The sequence below is a fragment of the Meriones unguiculatus genome, chromosome 2, assembly GCF_030254825.1.
Source record: "Meriones unguiculatus strain TT.TT164.6M chromosome 2, Bangor_MerUng_6.1, whole genome shotgun sequence".
NCBI lineage: Eukaryota > Metazoa > Chordata > Mammalia > Rodentia > Muridae > Meriones > Meriones unguiculatus.
This window is the reverse complement of record NC_083350.1, coordinates 158,760,863-158,777,040: the sequence shown is the minus strand read 5'-3', so window position 1 is coordinate 158,777,040 and position 16,178 is coordinate 158,760,863. Positions and strand designations below refer to the sequence as shown.

Below are 16,178 nucleotides of genomic sequence, written 5' to 3'. Positions count from 1 at the left end.
ACACTGGACTGTAGAAAGCGCCCAGCCTGATACCTTGATGTGGGAATCGCAGTAGGACAGTAGATCACTCTACATTTCACTCTTTGTAGTGACCACTTTCTATTATTATCAAATAAGAAAATGACCATCACAAGTAAGGAATTTCCCCCTGGCATCATCTGGACTAGCCCACACTCCCTGGCTTATGCCAGTTTTTCAGGATCTCCATGGCTCCTGCTTCTTTCTCAGGCTCACCTCCCCACGCTTGCACTTGGACACTGGGTAGGCATAAGTGCTGGAGGTCGATGCACTTCTTTCTGCTCTGAACGAAGGTGTGTTCCCACTGGCTGACTTGTTGCTCCCTGACTGCGCTCAGATCTTAGCTTGCCTGTAAGTGCCTTTCCTCCTCGGACTAAGAGAGGTGCAGCCCAAGTGCCTCCGACACACACTGACACACTCCGCTGTTGCCTATTCCTCGCTTCCTTTTCGTCTCCACGCTGAAGGTTGTTGGGGTCAGACGCCCACTCCTACTCAGCTCCTCCACTGTCCCTCGTGCCTGATGCAGAACCCGTGCCCAGCCGTGTCCAGTCAGTTAAACCAACAACCGGACAGGCTAGTGCAAAGTGGTCCTTTATGTTAGCTATTAAGCACCCTGACCTAACTAAGACTGGGAAAGGACAGGGATAGGCAGGAACCAAATTATTAGCCGAGGCTGTCACGACAAAGTGTCATCTACTGGCCTGCTTAGGTGCCAGAAGTTTACCCCCTCACAGGTCTAGGGGCTGGAAGTCCACCGTCAGCCTGTCAGCAAGGGTGGTTCCTTCTGAGCCCTAGCTGTTGTCTGCATGTCTCTTAGGACTCAGTATTGAGACTGCGTCCCCATGTGGTGACGTTTTAACAGGGGGGTTCTGGAGTTGGTTAGGTCGCTCTGCCCTCGTGAGTGGGATTGCTGTACACTAAAAGGCTAACGGGATCGGGTTTAGGCCCTTTCTCTTTCGCTGTTCTGCCGTGCCAGATTAACCAGACGGCACCATTCCATAGCAACGGGGCTCACCAGGCCCTGACCCTTCCCTCATTTTGATCTTGGACTTCCCAGCATCCAAGACTGTGACAAACCAATTTTTCTATATAAATTATCCCGTCTCTGGCATTTTGTTGCAGTAGTGCAAACAAGTGGGCCAAGTGGATTAAGGCAGCCACCTCTCCTCACAGGTTCTTTCCTCTGAGATCTGTGCCCTAACTCCTTCTCCTAAGCGCACACAGTCACCATCGCCCTAAAGCCCGTACTTTAATCACCTTATAAAGACTGTCTCCAAATACAGTCACAGCTGAGTTTCTTCACTCCCTGGGGGCTCTTCTCTGGAAACCCCTTTGATGTGAAGATTCCTTGAGAGGTGTGCATTTTCCCCAGAACAAGAGGGGTTTGGAACTGAGTTTTGTTTCCAGTGGTTGGTGTGGGCTGTCATTATTAGCAAGTCTACACGGCAAAGTCCTATGGAACTGAAATAATGAAGTGACTTCTCGGCTCACTGACTGCATTACTATGCTCCCCGGAAATTCCTCCTCTGGGCTTCCACTCCTTGGATATGCCAGGAAATTCGGTGCGGACACACTCAGTTCCTACCCCAGGGTATGGAAGTACTGGATTCAGAGGCTTTTGCTGGCCTTCCCTGCTCACCCTCTAGAACACGTAATACTGTCCTGGGGCTTTAGGTTGGCCATAGCGGACTCAGGCTTTCACATCTTAAAGGCTGATAAAGGGTCCGTGCAGGCTCAGCCTTGGCCTTGGCCACTCCCCTTGCATAAATGAAATGCTGCCCACATAAGTCGGTGAGGTTGTGGAAAAGAGACTGTGTGCCTAAATGACTCTGACTGTTGCTATAACAACAGTACCTCGGTCTAATTTCTTTTGAAAAATGAATTTCATCTGGGATGAAGCCGAGCAGCGTCTGTCTCCCACACAGGAAAGCTCAGCTGGCAGGCTCCAGACTGCTGCTGCGTCTAGGTTGAATGGTGGCGTGCTCTGCCGTCCAGCTGGACATTTCAGCCTCCATGTTTGCCCATAAATGAGACTGTGCCTCCTATGGCACATGCATATGGGTATCTCACTCTTCCCGTGAGAATTCACTCAGGAGAGATGCGTCCTCCTGCCCTGCCTTGAGTTGGTGAAAAAAGCCTTAAGACTCAGTGGTTATAGGGCTTGCTGGGGAAGCTTAAGGACCCAAGTTTGGCCCCCAAGACCCGTGCAAAAATCTGGGCGCTTGGTTATGCGCCTCAGTCACCCAAGTGCCAGGATGTGGAGGTAGGAGGACTGACCCGCATCCCCAACCTAGGCAGGCCAGTCTGTCTAGCAGAATAATCAGTGAGAGATCCAAATAGAGAGGGTTAGAGAATCACAACCAGAGTCAACCTCCAGCCTCTGCATGGAAAGACATAGCCATAAAGCAATCCCCTTGTTGGTAAAGAAAGCCCAGGCCCTCCGTTTTTATAATCTGGGGCAAAAATGTGCAATGAAATGGAGGCCGAGGAGTCAGGTGCTGTCTAGAAAGAAGAATTACTTTGTTTGTTTGCTTCCTGGCAGAGGTGTATGGGTGAGGGAAGAATATGAGAATCCGTGTGCCCTCCTTGGAAGGTGGCTCTTGGCTGCCTGGGTGAGCTCACTGGGTGTAATACAATGACAGCTCACACGGAAATGGGGCTCTTGACCTCTTTGAGGAAAAGCAGAGATTTTTTTTTTAATACATAGACCTATTTCAATACTTCTGCATTCCAAAGAGAGATGAACGTGCACTGGGGTTTTATTCAAAAGCGTCTTCTCACATCTGGAAGCGCTGGGCTATTTGCATCTCCTAAGCTGGTGCACGACTTCAGAGCCGAGGGGAGGGAGAGGATCTCACGAAGGGGCTAAAAACAAAAGCGAGAATTCCTCGTTTGAGAAAGAGGACATTCTGAGTAAACAGTGAAATAAAAATATTCTTGGGTCCAACCCAAGGGAGGGGAAAGGCACTGAAGCTCTGAAGTATTTCTCCTTCCTCCCTTGTCCTTCCCAGAAAACAAACAAATGGAATCCTGGGCTTGGCCCCAGCTTGCTGTACTCTGGCCCTCCTGGCTGGTAGAAGTCTCCAGCTGGGAATGACACAGATCATGTCTAATCCTTACATTTGTTCCCCTCCTGCCTTATGGTTCCTCCTTCTCCCTCACCTCCCTCCTTTGTTTCTTTAGAGCTATAAATAAAATCCCATTAGAAAAATTCAGAAAATAACACAAGGTCATGTCTACAGGTATGTTTGAATAGAAAAATGTGTGCATGACTTCTAGTAAGAGCTACTGGGAGGGACCCCTCAGGACACGGTTTCTTGTCCTTAAAAAGTAAACACAATGAGTGTGTGTGCAGAAAAGACAGAGCCCTCTGGGGTTCTGATTGGGATTTTGACAGCAGCTCTTCATCTCTGTGGAGCTTTTCCTCAGAAAGCTACGGAGTGCAGGAAGCGGCTGGGTACACGAAGCCGCTGCCTGCTGATGCTGCCCGTGCTGCAGCATCACCGCTCCTCACACACGTGATGAGCGTGTGGCGAGGGCATCCTCCCTGGAGAAAAGCACCGGGTGTTTCTGGGAAACAGGCAGCTCTGACCCAACCACGGACGGATCCTCTGTGAGCCCTTATGACAGGTTCTCAAACTCTTGTAATTTATCAGCCAGCTTTGTTGAAGTTTGGTGGGACAGTAGTCATCAGGGGAAGGATGGGTAAGAACAAGCTTTGAGAGGACTGTGAGTTGCCTGTCCTTGCTGAAGCATTCCCCAGCTATCACAGAGTATTATGAGATTATTATGATGATTATGCTTGTCAAGGTGGCAAATGAAAAACACTAGAGAGTGAGGTAGTATACCCTGTCATCCAGTTACTTGGGAGTCTAAGACCAGAGGATCAACAGTTCTAGGATAGATTGGCTGCATAGCCGGTTTGGAGCCAGCCTGGGCTACATGAGACCCAGTCTCAAAAAAATTTTTTAAAATAAATAAATAAATAAATAAATGGGCCAGATGCAGTATCACACACCTTAAATTCCATAAATTGGGAGTCAGAGGCAGGTGGATCTCTGTGAGTTTGAGGCCAGCTTGGTCTACATATTGAGTCTATCTAGGCCAGCAAGACTCTGTCTCAACAAAAAATTAGGATGCAGTACCCTCAGCGTGATGCCTGGCAGTTTCCAGCCAGCTAGAGTATTGCATAACAGCAGTTTCCTAAGTCACTTACTAAACAAGAAATTGAGTTGCCTGCTGTCTGCCTCCTGATGTGCTGTGATCCAGTCTCATGGAGTTGTGGTACATTCAGTTGGTACTTGCTACAACTAAAGGATGAAGTCATTCACATCCCAAAATCCAGTCATTCATAAAAAGCATATTCAGGAAAGTCCAAGACTGACTGATGAAGGACCTTAGAGATGGATGTCTCAGCTGTTAAGAGCACTGGCTGCTCTCCAGTTCCTGGGATCTGACACCCTCTTCTGGCCTCCACAGGCACATGGAGGCGTCTTTGCAGGCAAAGCACACATAAAGGTAAAATGAGCTAAAAATAAATAAATAGATAGATAGATGGATGGATAGATAGATAGATAGATAGATAAATAGACGTGTCATTGGTAATGTCCCTTAAAGTCTGAATTCCAGATTGTGTTTGCTTCATCTTAAATCACCTCGTATATCCTCTCATAGCTCCCACAGAGGATCCCCTGGGCCTTTGGAGTTCCCAAAAGCATTAAAGAGAAGAAAGCCTGTCTCCAGCATCTTCAGATAACTAGAAGGAATTGACAGTTTGCTCCAAAACTCCTTACAGAGGCCCAGCATTTTCAGGTTCCTGCTCTGAGAAGCAGTGTCATAAACTTGATGTGGTTAGGTGAGGACTGCTGGGTTCTTACTCACTCATGAAGGAAAGGCAGTTCTACAGTATGATATGCACCTCAGTATCAGGGAAGCACATAAAATGTCACCTAACCAAGGTCAGGATCATGAGGAGGGACTGTCAGAGCAACCATTGAAGGTGATGTCCAAGTGTGACTGTGAAGGACAGGTAGCCTGGTGAAGGACCTGAGAAGGGTGTCACATTTGCAAAAGGATCAGAGAGAAAGCGAACACAGTTTGTGCTGGAGCGACAGATAACTGAATATAGTGCTGAGTCACATAAAGACCGTGCGTCCATGCTGGACTGCATGTCCTATGGGGTCCCCTTTGTCACCTGTGTATACTCCGATGAATCAGCAACAAGATCAGCTAACAGTACATATCTCTGTTGTGGTTTTTCCTCCCAGTCCTATGCTCCCAGAATAATGATGCATGAGACTCAAAATATATCTACAAATACCTAGGCCATATAGCTAGGCTCTTCTCTGACTAGCTCATAACTTTAAACAACCCATTTATTTTAATCTACATTCTACCACATGGCTAGTTACCTCTGTTCAGGTACCATTCAACTTCCCAGGCGAATCTCCATGGCTGGCTCTCTCCCAGAATCCTTTATGCCTGCTGGATGTCCATCTTTTTTCTACCCTTTCCTATGGGCAATAGGTTTTTTTATTGACAGGTGTGGCATCCATACAATACACAAGATATTCTCTCTACATATCTCGGCATGTATCCTGTGTTCACATACATATAACTATATAGCTGAATGTTTGGGGTTATGCAGGAGAAAAAGACTGGTGGTAGGAAGAAGATTAAGTCTGGGGCAGGCTGTATGTGCCTGATTTAAATGATGCTGGTGACCACAGACAGTTCCAGAAGAGCCTGGAATGAAGAAAGCACACGATAAGATTCACACTAGAAGAAGAAAGCTAGAGCTGCAGGGAAAGTGCATAGCAGTGGCTTCAAAGATCCTTTTGAGAATATCTCAACAGAGGTAGTGACCTATAGAGATGGGAATAAAATCCATGGATAAGAATAATCTCTCTTTAGGCTTAACAGCATCGGGCGGATGCAAGGGCCCCTGAAGACAGTCAGCGGGAGCACTGTGTACTGCCTTCGGATTAATTCATTGATGAGTCTGAATTTGAATATGGCTTTAGCCACATTGCCAATGTGAGCCTCAGGCACTGTCCAGTCTCATGGTGCCTCAAGTCCTGTCAAATGGGTCTAATTAAATCTCTCTGCTAAAATCAGTCCTTAGGAGTAGAGGGCAGGGCAAGATGGTGGTTCATTTCCAGGTTCCACCAGAGAGCTGATTTTTGCTTTTCTGGTTTCAACAGAAGGCTGGTTTCAAACAGGCCTTACTATGTAGCCTAGGTTAGCCTTGAATTCTTCATCCTCCCACCTTGGCCTTCTCTGTGTTGGGAGTACACACCTGCACCACACCTACTTAGAGATTTCATTATTGTGAGTACGGCTGCCATCTTTATTCCCAAGCTCAACGACCACAGACAATGCCTTTTGAAATCAGGAACACAGCTATTTGAGTTTCTTTGAACTTAAAGGAACTGCGTTAGTCTAAAGAGGAAAAGATCTTGCCATGATGGACATCGTCTTGCCTGAGGGGACACACAGAGCTCTGGTAGGAATGGTCTTTACTGTGTCAATAGAGGCCTGGTGACCTCAGTCATCGTTTTCCTTCTAACAGGTGCCATCTCCCCATTTCCTCCCCACTCCCACTGTCTCCTTCCCAACATAGAACCAACAGCCTCATTGATGCACAGGCCTGCTCTGAGGATAACCATTATCCTTTGTGACCTTACAGTATGTGCTTTGTAATGTGAAAGGCACAGCTATTCATTCAGAAATTATTTTATTAAACCAGGTTATAGAAAGCCATTTCCATAACATATATAATATACTTTAGGCATATCCTTCACTTCCCTCTTCAACTCCCAGCTCTCCCGTTTGTCTGCTTCGCTCCTCTAGACACTTGCTTCTACCCTCATGTTATTTTTACATATGTGAATTTCTGTATCTCTGTATCAAGTCTAGGACCCACAAATAAGGGTGGAAACATGAATATTTGACTTTCTGAGACCGGATTAATTCATTTAACATGATAATCTCTAGTAGCATTTATTTTCCTTCAAATATTTTATTCAATCATCTTTATGGCTGAAAAATACATACTGTGTGTGTGTGTGTGTGTGTTGTGTTGTGTTGTGTATATGCACATGTGCATGTGTCACAGGACACACGTGCACGCGTCACAAGACACATGTGGATGTCAGAGGACAATCTTTGAGTACCTTGTCTCCCCTTCTGCTGGGTAGGTCCTGGGAATGAAACTCAAGCTGTCAGGCTCAACAACATAGGCTCACCCACTGAGCCGGCTCACCAGTCCTATATCACATGTCACCAGAGGAAAATGTCTGTCTCTCTGTTGAAGGACCTTCTCCATATCTTAGCTGTCACGGCTAGCCTGCAATAAACGATGATGTTTGGGGGCCCACTGTTCCCGTCACCGTGGATCTAGGGGACACAAGACACTCACAGGCACACTCCCTTCTGTCCCTCTCAGCCTCTGCTTTTCTCTCTCTTATTTTCTCTACCTCATATAGATCCTGTAATTTAACATGAACACAAACTATCAAGCCACACTGCGGAGAGGAGGCCATCTCCGTAGCATTCTGGAAGGGGAATTATTGTCTCCAGAGTCCTCGACACCTGATAGCAACCCATATTGTCACAGGCATTAGCTGAATAGCACACTTCAGCTCCTGGCGGTTTCCCTTAATGGCAGACAGCATCTCTGTGTAATCGCAGTAACATGGAAACAAGAGTGCTAAGCCTCAGTAAAGTTTCTGTGCTTGTTCACGAGGGCACAGTGTTGTATTAACGGCCTTTCTGCTCCGGGAGGCGAGAGGGCCGGAATCTTGTCGCGATAGGCTATTTGGGCTGAGATTGGCCCGAGTCCCTAGGAGTGGGGACTTCCGAGACAATTACTCCTGTGCAGGGGGAGAGTCTCCCGCTCACTGAACAAGCTGCTTGCCGGCCTCCCAAACACACCCGGGCGCTGTGTCTCCCTCCCACATCCCCTTCTCCCACGAGGGACATAAAGGGAGAATTAGATTTTCAGACCGCCTTTCCATAAAACAACGGATGATGAGACAGAGAAGATTGACGTGAAGCTTGCTCTGCTATCTTGCACATAACAAACACAGAACGTAACAAGCAGGGCAGAGCATCTTCAGCGCAGTCTTTCTCATACTCCCAAATGCTGGGACATGAAATATATATACCAAGATTTGGTTAAAAGGGGCCAGCAGTGGAGAACGTGAGGCCTTTGGGAAAATGAATCTCCTCTGCAGCCCCATTCAGGTGGCGTGCTGGAAATGTGTTTGGTTTGAACCTGAACGGCGCAACGCAGCTTCCCCTGTTCTACAATCTAGGACACGAATGCATTAGCACTTGGACTTGAGATTGAATTGCAAATTTGATTTTTGTTGTTGTTGTTTCTATTAAGAAAGCTACTCCAGAAGCCTGGAAAACATTAAGGTTTGGGCCAGCTAGGGAACAGAAATATTGTCCTTATACCTATCTGCGTCTTGAAGATTCAGGAAGCATTCTGTCCCCCTGGCAGTCGTGACTGAATTTTAAAAATAGTGAAGCTAAGGCTTAGTGCGTGCTGACGGGTCCCACGTGCAAAATCATATGTTTGCACATTACCTGGTATGAACTAAGGGTCACGCTAACTGTGAGCTAAGTGTTACGGACCCGTTTGGGAACCAGTGAAACCAAACTTGGGGCAATTTATAGAAATTTCTTCAAATTCATTCTCTGAGTGTCAGGTGGGGGCCCGCAAGCAGGCAGAAGAGAACGCTTACCCCCTTCAGTGTGGCCTTTCAGGCACCACAGCATCCATTACTGGGTACCACACTGCATTTTAGTACATTGGGCGGGGGATCTTGGAGTTGAGCCACCATTCTGACTTCAGTACTTTGCTCCTTTCCTATAATGCTGGGCTCTAGTGTTTCATCTGCTTAACTCCATAGAGGCGTGTAGGTCCCCAAGCACACCTGCTGGCCTCCGTGGCCTGGGCCACCTCTGTTGTAAAGGGGACAAGTAGAGCAGCTTCATTTCTCAGTCCTGTTCACCCATTACAGGACCTAGAGCAGAACCATGGGCCTGTGAGATCTAAAATAACATCAGTTCATTTTTAAGACAATTACCCATTTTCTGAAGTTTAACATCATTCCAGGAGGTCCCCAGGCCTCTTTTCTATTAGGTCATTAAACTGTCATACTTGCATTTGCCACTGTGGCTGGGAGCCTCGTACACTCAAACACCTGCCATACCGATGATCAGAACCATGCTTTCCCAGTTTGTTCCACAAATAACATCACTTCCTGCGGTGTCCCAGTAACATGGCTTGCAGCAACATTTTCTTTTCTTTTTAAAATTTTTTTTATTTTTATTTATTACCATTTATTCACTTTGTATCCCAGCTGTGGCCCCCTCCCTCATCTCATCCCAATTCTGCTATCCTTCCTTCATTCTCCTCCCATGCCCCTACCCCAGTCCACTGATAAGGGAGGTCCTCCTTCCCTTCCATCTGACCCTAGCCTATCAGGTCTCATCAGGACTGGCTGCATTGTCTTCCTCTATGGCCTGGTAAGGCTGCTCCCCCTTCAGGGGGAGGTGATCAAAGAGCCAGCCACTGAGTTTATAACAGAGACAGCCCCTGCTCCCTTACTAGGGAGTCCATTTGGAGACTGAGCTTCCATGGGCTACATCTGTGCAGGGGTTCTAGGTTATCTCCATGAATGGTCTTTGGCTGGAGTATCAGTGTCAGAAAAGACCCTTGTGCCTAGAGTTTTTGCTTCTGTTGCTCGCCTTGTGGAGTTCCTGTCCCCTCTGGGTCTTTCATCTCCCCCTTCTTTCATAAGATTCCCTGTACTCTGCCCAAAATTTTGCTGTGAGTCTCAGAATCTGCTTCAATTCCCTGCTGGTTAGAGTCTTTCAGAGGCCCTCTGTGGTAGGTTCCTATCTTGTTCCCTGTTTTCTCCCTCTTCTGATGTCCATTCATTTGCCTTTCTGAATGAGGATTGAGCATCTTACCCAGGGTCCTCTTTCTTGCTTAGCTTCTTTAGGTGTACAGATTTTGGTATGTTTATCCTATATTATATGTCTAATATCCACTTTTAAGTGAGTATACACCAGTGTGTCTTTCTGCTTCTGGGTACCTCACTCAGGATGATCTTTTTACTTCCCACCATTTGCCTGCAAATTTCATGATTTCCTTGTTTTTAATAGCTGAATAGTATTCCGTTGTGTAAATATACCACACTTTCTGTATCTCTTCCTCAGCTAAGGGATATCTGGGTTGTTTCCAGATCGTTTTCTTTGAAGTCAAGTTCTAGTGTGTCCCACGTAGGTCCCTGTTTGTATCTGTTCGAGCCTTGACTGAGCTATTAGGACTGGTCTGGTTTGCAGTGAAAACTGTAAGCTTTCGGGGAAACGATTAGTTAGGAGTTTGGCTTAGGGATTTCTTTGACTGTTAACTTTAAAAAACATAATTCCCTGCTTCCAAGAAAACATAAAATTCACATCACCTCAGATTAGTGTCACGATCCCAGGCCTCCCCTAGAGCCTTGCCAAGAATGGTGACAAAGAGATGAGCTGGGTATAAAACTAATAAACTCAATGAGTTGAACTTGAGTCCAGATGATACTCCTTGGACCAAGAGATTGTCCCGATCGTCAACAGGAATGAAGCCTCCCTGTCAGAAATTCCTTCTAGCCCCTAGGCTGACTTCTGCTCTCATTCAAACTCACTTGTAGCATCTCTGAATTGGATTCATTTTGCAGCCATTTATTAACCGCTCTAAGAACCTGACCACTGCAGATACCCAGGAAACAAGTCAGCCCCGGTCCTGAACTTCCTGACACGAAGTATGACAGAGTCTTCAAGGGCAAAGTAGAGATGACTTGGAACACCTTATTCTAATTACTCCAACTCAGCGAGGGTGGGGTGGGGTAGAAAAGGGAGGGATACACAACTTCCTACAGTGAGAGGAATCTGAAATCTGATGAGAAAAATGAACAGCTATTGATCAAGGAAAGGGGAGAGGAGGGCAGGTATTAACCAGGAAAGCAGGTGGCGGGGGTTGGGGGGGAGAGTATTAACCAGGGAAGGGGAGGTGAGGTGGAGTATTAACCAGGGAAGGGGGACTAGACGGAGATGTTAACCAGGGAAGGGGAAGAGAGGAGTCTTTTCCACACAAAGAAAACATTGCTTTGCCTGGAGGCAGAAGGCAGGAAACAGAGAACTTAAAGAGGTAGAGGGGAGGGTCAAGGAAGCCCGGGGTGCAGACCCTGTGGGAGGCCTGCACCCAACTTCACACACACATGCACACACACACACACACACACACACACTTCTAAAAATGTTTTAGGAGAATTGATAAAAAAAATGTGGATTGGATAGGCATGGGGAGGACGTGGAAAGACCGGACAGGACAGGAAGATGCAAAGATGACAATTGAGATGTCCTCTGCTCGCTTATACGGAGAAACCGCACCACCATGTATCTTTTGAAGGAGGTGGCAGTATATGGAATTGACAGGAGAGCGGAACAACGAAGAGAAAAACAGATGAGGGAGTGAGTGGGTCACCCCAGGGATGGTCCCCTAGTCTGGAGCAGTGACAGTATGGCTAGACATGAGATGAGTACTTCTTTGTACAATGCTCACAGTTGCGTCCTGGCAGTTACTGAGAGGAGGAACAGGCGAGGATCGTACCTCGTTTTAGACGCTCCTGGACTGAGAAAGCTGGAGTTAGTGGGCTCAGCAGGGGTGGTGCTGGCTACACAGCTTGTGCTCATCAGCCTAGGGAAGATGGTGAGGCTCCTGTAGTAGAGGAAATTGCCCAGGAAATAGTATAATTGGACAGAAGGAAAAAAAAAGTTAGGAAGAAACCTGAAAGAATCCCATCATTTGCAACAGGAAGTACGTGGCAGTGAAACGGAGGAGACCTTGGCAAGTGTGTGGTGTCACAGGAGACGATGGAAACACGGCCGGGCATCTCATGATGCTGAAAGTGAGGGACAAGTGGAAGTCCTCGGCTCTGTGTTCCTCAAAATATTGTTGACCTAATTCCGTGGCAGTTTCATTGTGGTGTCGTTTAGGATTGGGGACGTCTTTTTCAAGCGACTCTCACTTGGAAAGCCCTCCCAGGCGATCCTTCCTGTGACCTTTATCCTGCGTGTCCCTTAGATGAAGCCTTTTCTCACAGAATTTGAATCATGGTGCTGTCTGGTTTCAAAACTAGAGGCATCCTTTCCTTTTCTGCGTGTTCTAAAGCATTTAAAATGTAGTTCGTGGGCTAAGGAGATTACTGAGTCAGTAGTACCTGAGTTCTACCCCTGAAACCTGTGAACAGCCACACCCTATTCAGGCACATGTATCCGCTTCTTACCCCAGCCCTGAGGTAGCAATCAGGTGCTTCACCTCCTGGGTGTGCTCCAGGCCAACAAGACACCTGCCTCAAGACAAGGTGGACGGTGCCCACAGGCGCGCGCGTGTATACACGAACACGCAGACACACCCAACACTCATCACGGTGCTTAAGAGTTCGGTGCGGGGTTAAGTCATCTTCTGTCCCCATTTCTTTTCCAGCTACAAGAGACTGTGAAGAGGAAGTTGGAAGGGGCCCGATCGCCACTTAATGGGGACCAGCAGAATGGTGCTTGCGACGGGAGCTTCTCGCCGACGAGCAAGCGCATCCGGAAGGATCTCACCGCGGGGATGGAAGCCATCAACACTTTGCCCAGCAACATGCCACTGCCCTCGGCTTCCCCCCTTCACCAGCTTGACCTCAAGCCCTCTTTGCCCTTGCAGAACAGCGCTGCTCACACTCCTGGGCTTCTAGAGGACCTGAGCAAGAACGGCAGGCTCCCGGAGATCAAGCTGCCCGTCAACGGCTGCGGGGACCTGGAGGACAGCTTTGCTCTCTTGCAGAGCAAGGACCTCAAGCAGGAACCTCTTGATGACCCCGCCTGCATAGACTCGTCGGAGACATCCCTTTCGAATCAGAACAAGCTGTTCTCTGACATCAACCTGAATGACCAGGAGTGGCAAGAGCTGATAGACGAACTGGCCAACACGGTTCCGGAAGATGACATCCAGGACCTGTTCAACGAAGACTTTGAGGAGAAGAAGGAGCAGGAATTCTCCCAGGCAGCCATGGAGACGCCGCTCTCGCAGGAGAGTGCGAGTGTGAAGAGCGACGCCTCGCACTCTCCTTTCGCCCACGTCTCCCTGGGATCACCCCAGGCCAGACCTTCGTCTTCTGGTCCCCCCTTCTCTGCTGTCTCCACGGGCGCCAGCTTACCATCTGTGGCCAACACCCCGGTGGCTCCCAACCCCGCCGGGTCGCCAGCCAACTGTGCTGTCCAGTCCCCCCAGACTCCGACCCCAGCCCACACCCCAGGTCAAGCCTCATCAAGGCCGGGCAATGGCTATCTCCTCAATCCAGTTCCGGGGGCAGTATCCGGTTCAGGGTCAGGCTCCGTGGCCGTGCCCAGCTCCGATATGTCCCCAGCCGAGCAGCTCAAACAGATGGCTGCGCAGCAACAGCAGAGGGCAAAACTCATGCAGCAGAAGCAGCAGAAGCAGCAGCAGCAGCAGCAGCAGCAGCAGCAACAACAACAGCAGCCAAATCAGACTTCGAGTTGGTCTCCCTTAGGGCCGCCGTCCAGTCCGTATGGAGCAGCTTTTACTTCTGAAAAACCAAATAGCCCAATGATGTACCCCCAAGCCTTTAACAACCAAAACACAATAGTGCCTGCAATGGCAAACAGCCTGCAGAAGACGACCATGAACAACTACCTCCCTCCCAATCACATGAACATGATCAGTCAGCAGCCAAATAACTTGGGGACGAACTCCTTAAACAAACAGCACAGCATCCTCACCTACGGCAACACGAAGCCCCTGAGCCACTTCAGTGCGGACCTGAGTCCGAGAATGACGCCCCCCATGGCCAACCCCAACAAAAACCCCCTGATGCCCTACATCCAACCGCAGCCTCCGCAGCCGCAGCCGCCCCAGCCGCAGCCACCCCCGCAGCAGCCCCCGCCGCCCCCGCAGCTGCAGGCGCCCAGGCCGCACCTGAGCGAGGACCAGAAGCGCCTGCTTCTCCTCAAGCAGAAGGGAGTGATGAACCCGCCCATGGCCTACGCCGCGCTTCCTGCCCACGGTCAGGTGAGTGGGGAGTGGGGCGCGCGGGGAGCGGTTCTCACCGGCGTGCCAGGCTGTCCCACGCGTCCGATGCGGAGCCGGCTTGGCGTGGACCGAGGCCGGTGGCCACCAGAAACCCTCCCCTGCGCGCCTTGCTGCAGTGTCTTCTAAGAGTGGTCCAGTAAACGGTTGTTGCACATCAGTGCCTAAGGATCCAACGCCCCCCTTGCCCCCATTCCTGCCTGCAGCCACGAAATTTTAAAATTCTGTCAAGGTCTCACTGTGAGAAAGGCAGGCTGAGCAAGTCACGTGACCCAATATGGCATACCTCCGTAGTTTGGTTTTTTGTTGTTTGTTTGTTTTGTTTGTGTGTTTTGTTTTGTTTTGTTTTCTGGTTCACTAACTAAAGGGTGGTAGGAGAGTAGGTGTGCTTGGGCCCATCTGTCTGTTCCTTATTTCTATATGTACCCAGTACCTATCTATACCTTCTGGAAAAATGCTAGCTGTCTTAACAGGTTATGAATGATGGAAAACATGACTCTTGGCCTTAAAAAAAAAAAAACAGTTTGCTGTATTATCAAAGTGGTGAGGGTCTTGCAAGGCCGTTTAATGTTTAAACCTTGGCGGTTTTACCAGCAACAGTGGCTTATGTCAGTCATGTGACTCAGGAGTACCGTGATCCCTGTCCACAGCATTCAGCTGAATCGCAGCAATAACTGCTGGTGAATGCGCCCATGCAGCATTAAAAAAAAAAAAAGAGCTCTTATCTCTCATGCTCTTTGTGGTTTGGACGATGGGTAACAGTGAACAGCTGTCATTTGGGAGTAAAATCTGCCTTTGCCTAGGCTGGCCTCAGGGGCCCTTCAACACTTTACCTAGCAGAGAGAGACGGAGACAGACAGACAGACACAGACAGAGAGAGAGAGCATGCGCATTTAGGGTGGCTTCCTCCACCACAGGTGAATTCAGGAGCTGTGTGAGGGTCTCTTTACTTTCCGTTGCGCCGTCCTTGTGGACTGCAGGCACTGGCCACGAGTGACCGCATCCCTGGAAGTGTGGTGTCCTGTGGTTAGAAACCAACTTTGCACCTGTGCCTCCCACAGTGCTCCATCCCACTCCTGCCCCGCCCGGCATCCTCCACCCCTGCCCCCAGGCTGCCTAGAAGCTGCAGGGCTGAGGGTGGTGCTGGCCTGCATAGACAGGCCTGAGCTCTGTGGCTCTACTCTCGCCCTTCACAGACTTCCAGCCCCCAAACCTCACGGGGCTTTCTTGTCTCCACATGCCAGCCAGACTGCAAGAAGTCCTGTCTGAAAGAAGGAAACCGTGGCTTGCTTGTACATCAGCTGCCGTCAGGAGTCAGTAGGAAACATACTTAAGATATGGCCTTTGCTGCTTTAGAGTGATTTCGTTAAGAACACAGAAATATATGTCGATGGAAAGGAATCCCTTTGTGCACTCTAGGCTCAGAAGCAAGCGAAAGTAGAGGCGATACCCAAGGACTTTTGTTGGGCCCAGATGCGTCACGAGGCTTAGGGGATTGCAGGCCGGCAAATGATCCGTTGTTAATCTTAATACAAATTATGCTTCTACTCGGGCTGTTTTCACGCCGGTGTTTCTTCTGAGCCAGAGCAAAGATGATTAATTCCAACTCACAAATTCTGCAGACACGGGGGTAGGATGGTACCCCCTCTGTCCTCCTCACTCTCACCAACCCCTTTCTAAGTGTGCTAAGTAGAAACAAAGCCTTTGCTGGAACACGGATTTTTAAAGGGGGTCCTAACACTTGTGCTTTCGGGTGAGTCCCCGAGGCCTTTAGCTGCAGGGGCCATGTTTTGAAAGGGCTCAGTCCAGCGAGGAAGCTCTACCTGTAGCGCCTCTTCCGTCTTTGAGCTGCTTTCGGTATGGACAGAGTCTTCCCCAGCAAGGGCTCCTTAGAACACTTGCTTCAGAGCACAGAGCAAAGACAGGAGAAAGCAGCATGCTTTTCTGATGAACCAGTGAACTGCCTACCGTCTGAAATGAGTTTCAAGATACTTGCGTAAGCATGTGAGTG

The 16,178-nt window shown here is 48.8% G+C and overlaps 1 protein-coding gene across 1 annotated transcript in view; it reads left to right on the top strand.

Annotated features, from left to right (window-relative positions):
- Window positions 1–16,178, top strand: part of Maml3 (mastermind like transcriptional coactivator 3) — a 403,303-nt gene that overhangs the window by 228,640 nt on the left and 158,485 nt on the right. The window contains exon 2 of the mRNA XM_060378296.1: window positions 12,563–14,149. Within this exon, the coding sequence (XP_060234279.1) occupies window positions 12,563–14,149 (1,587 nt within the window). The remainder of the gene's footprint in view (window positions 1–12,562; window positions 14,150–16,178) is intronic.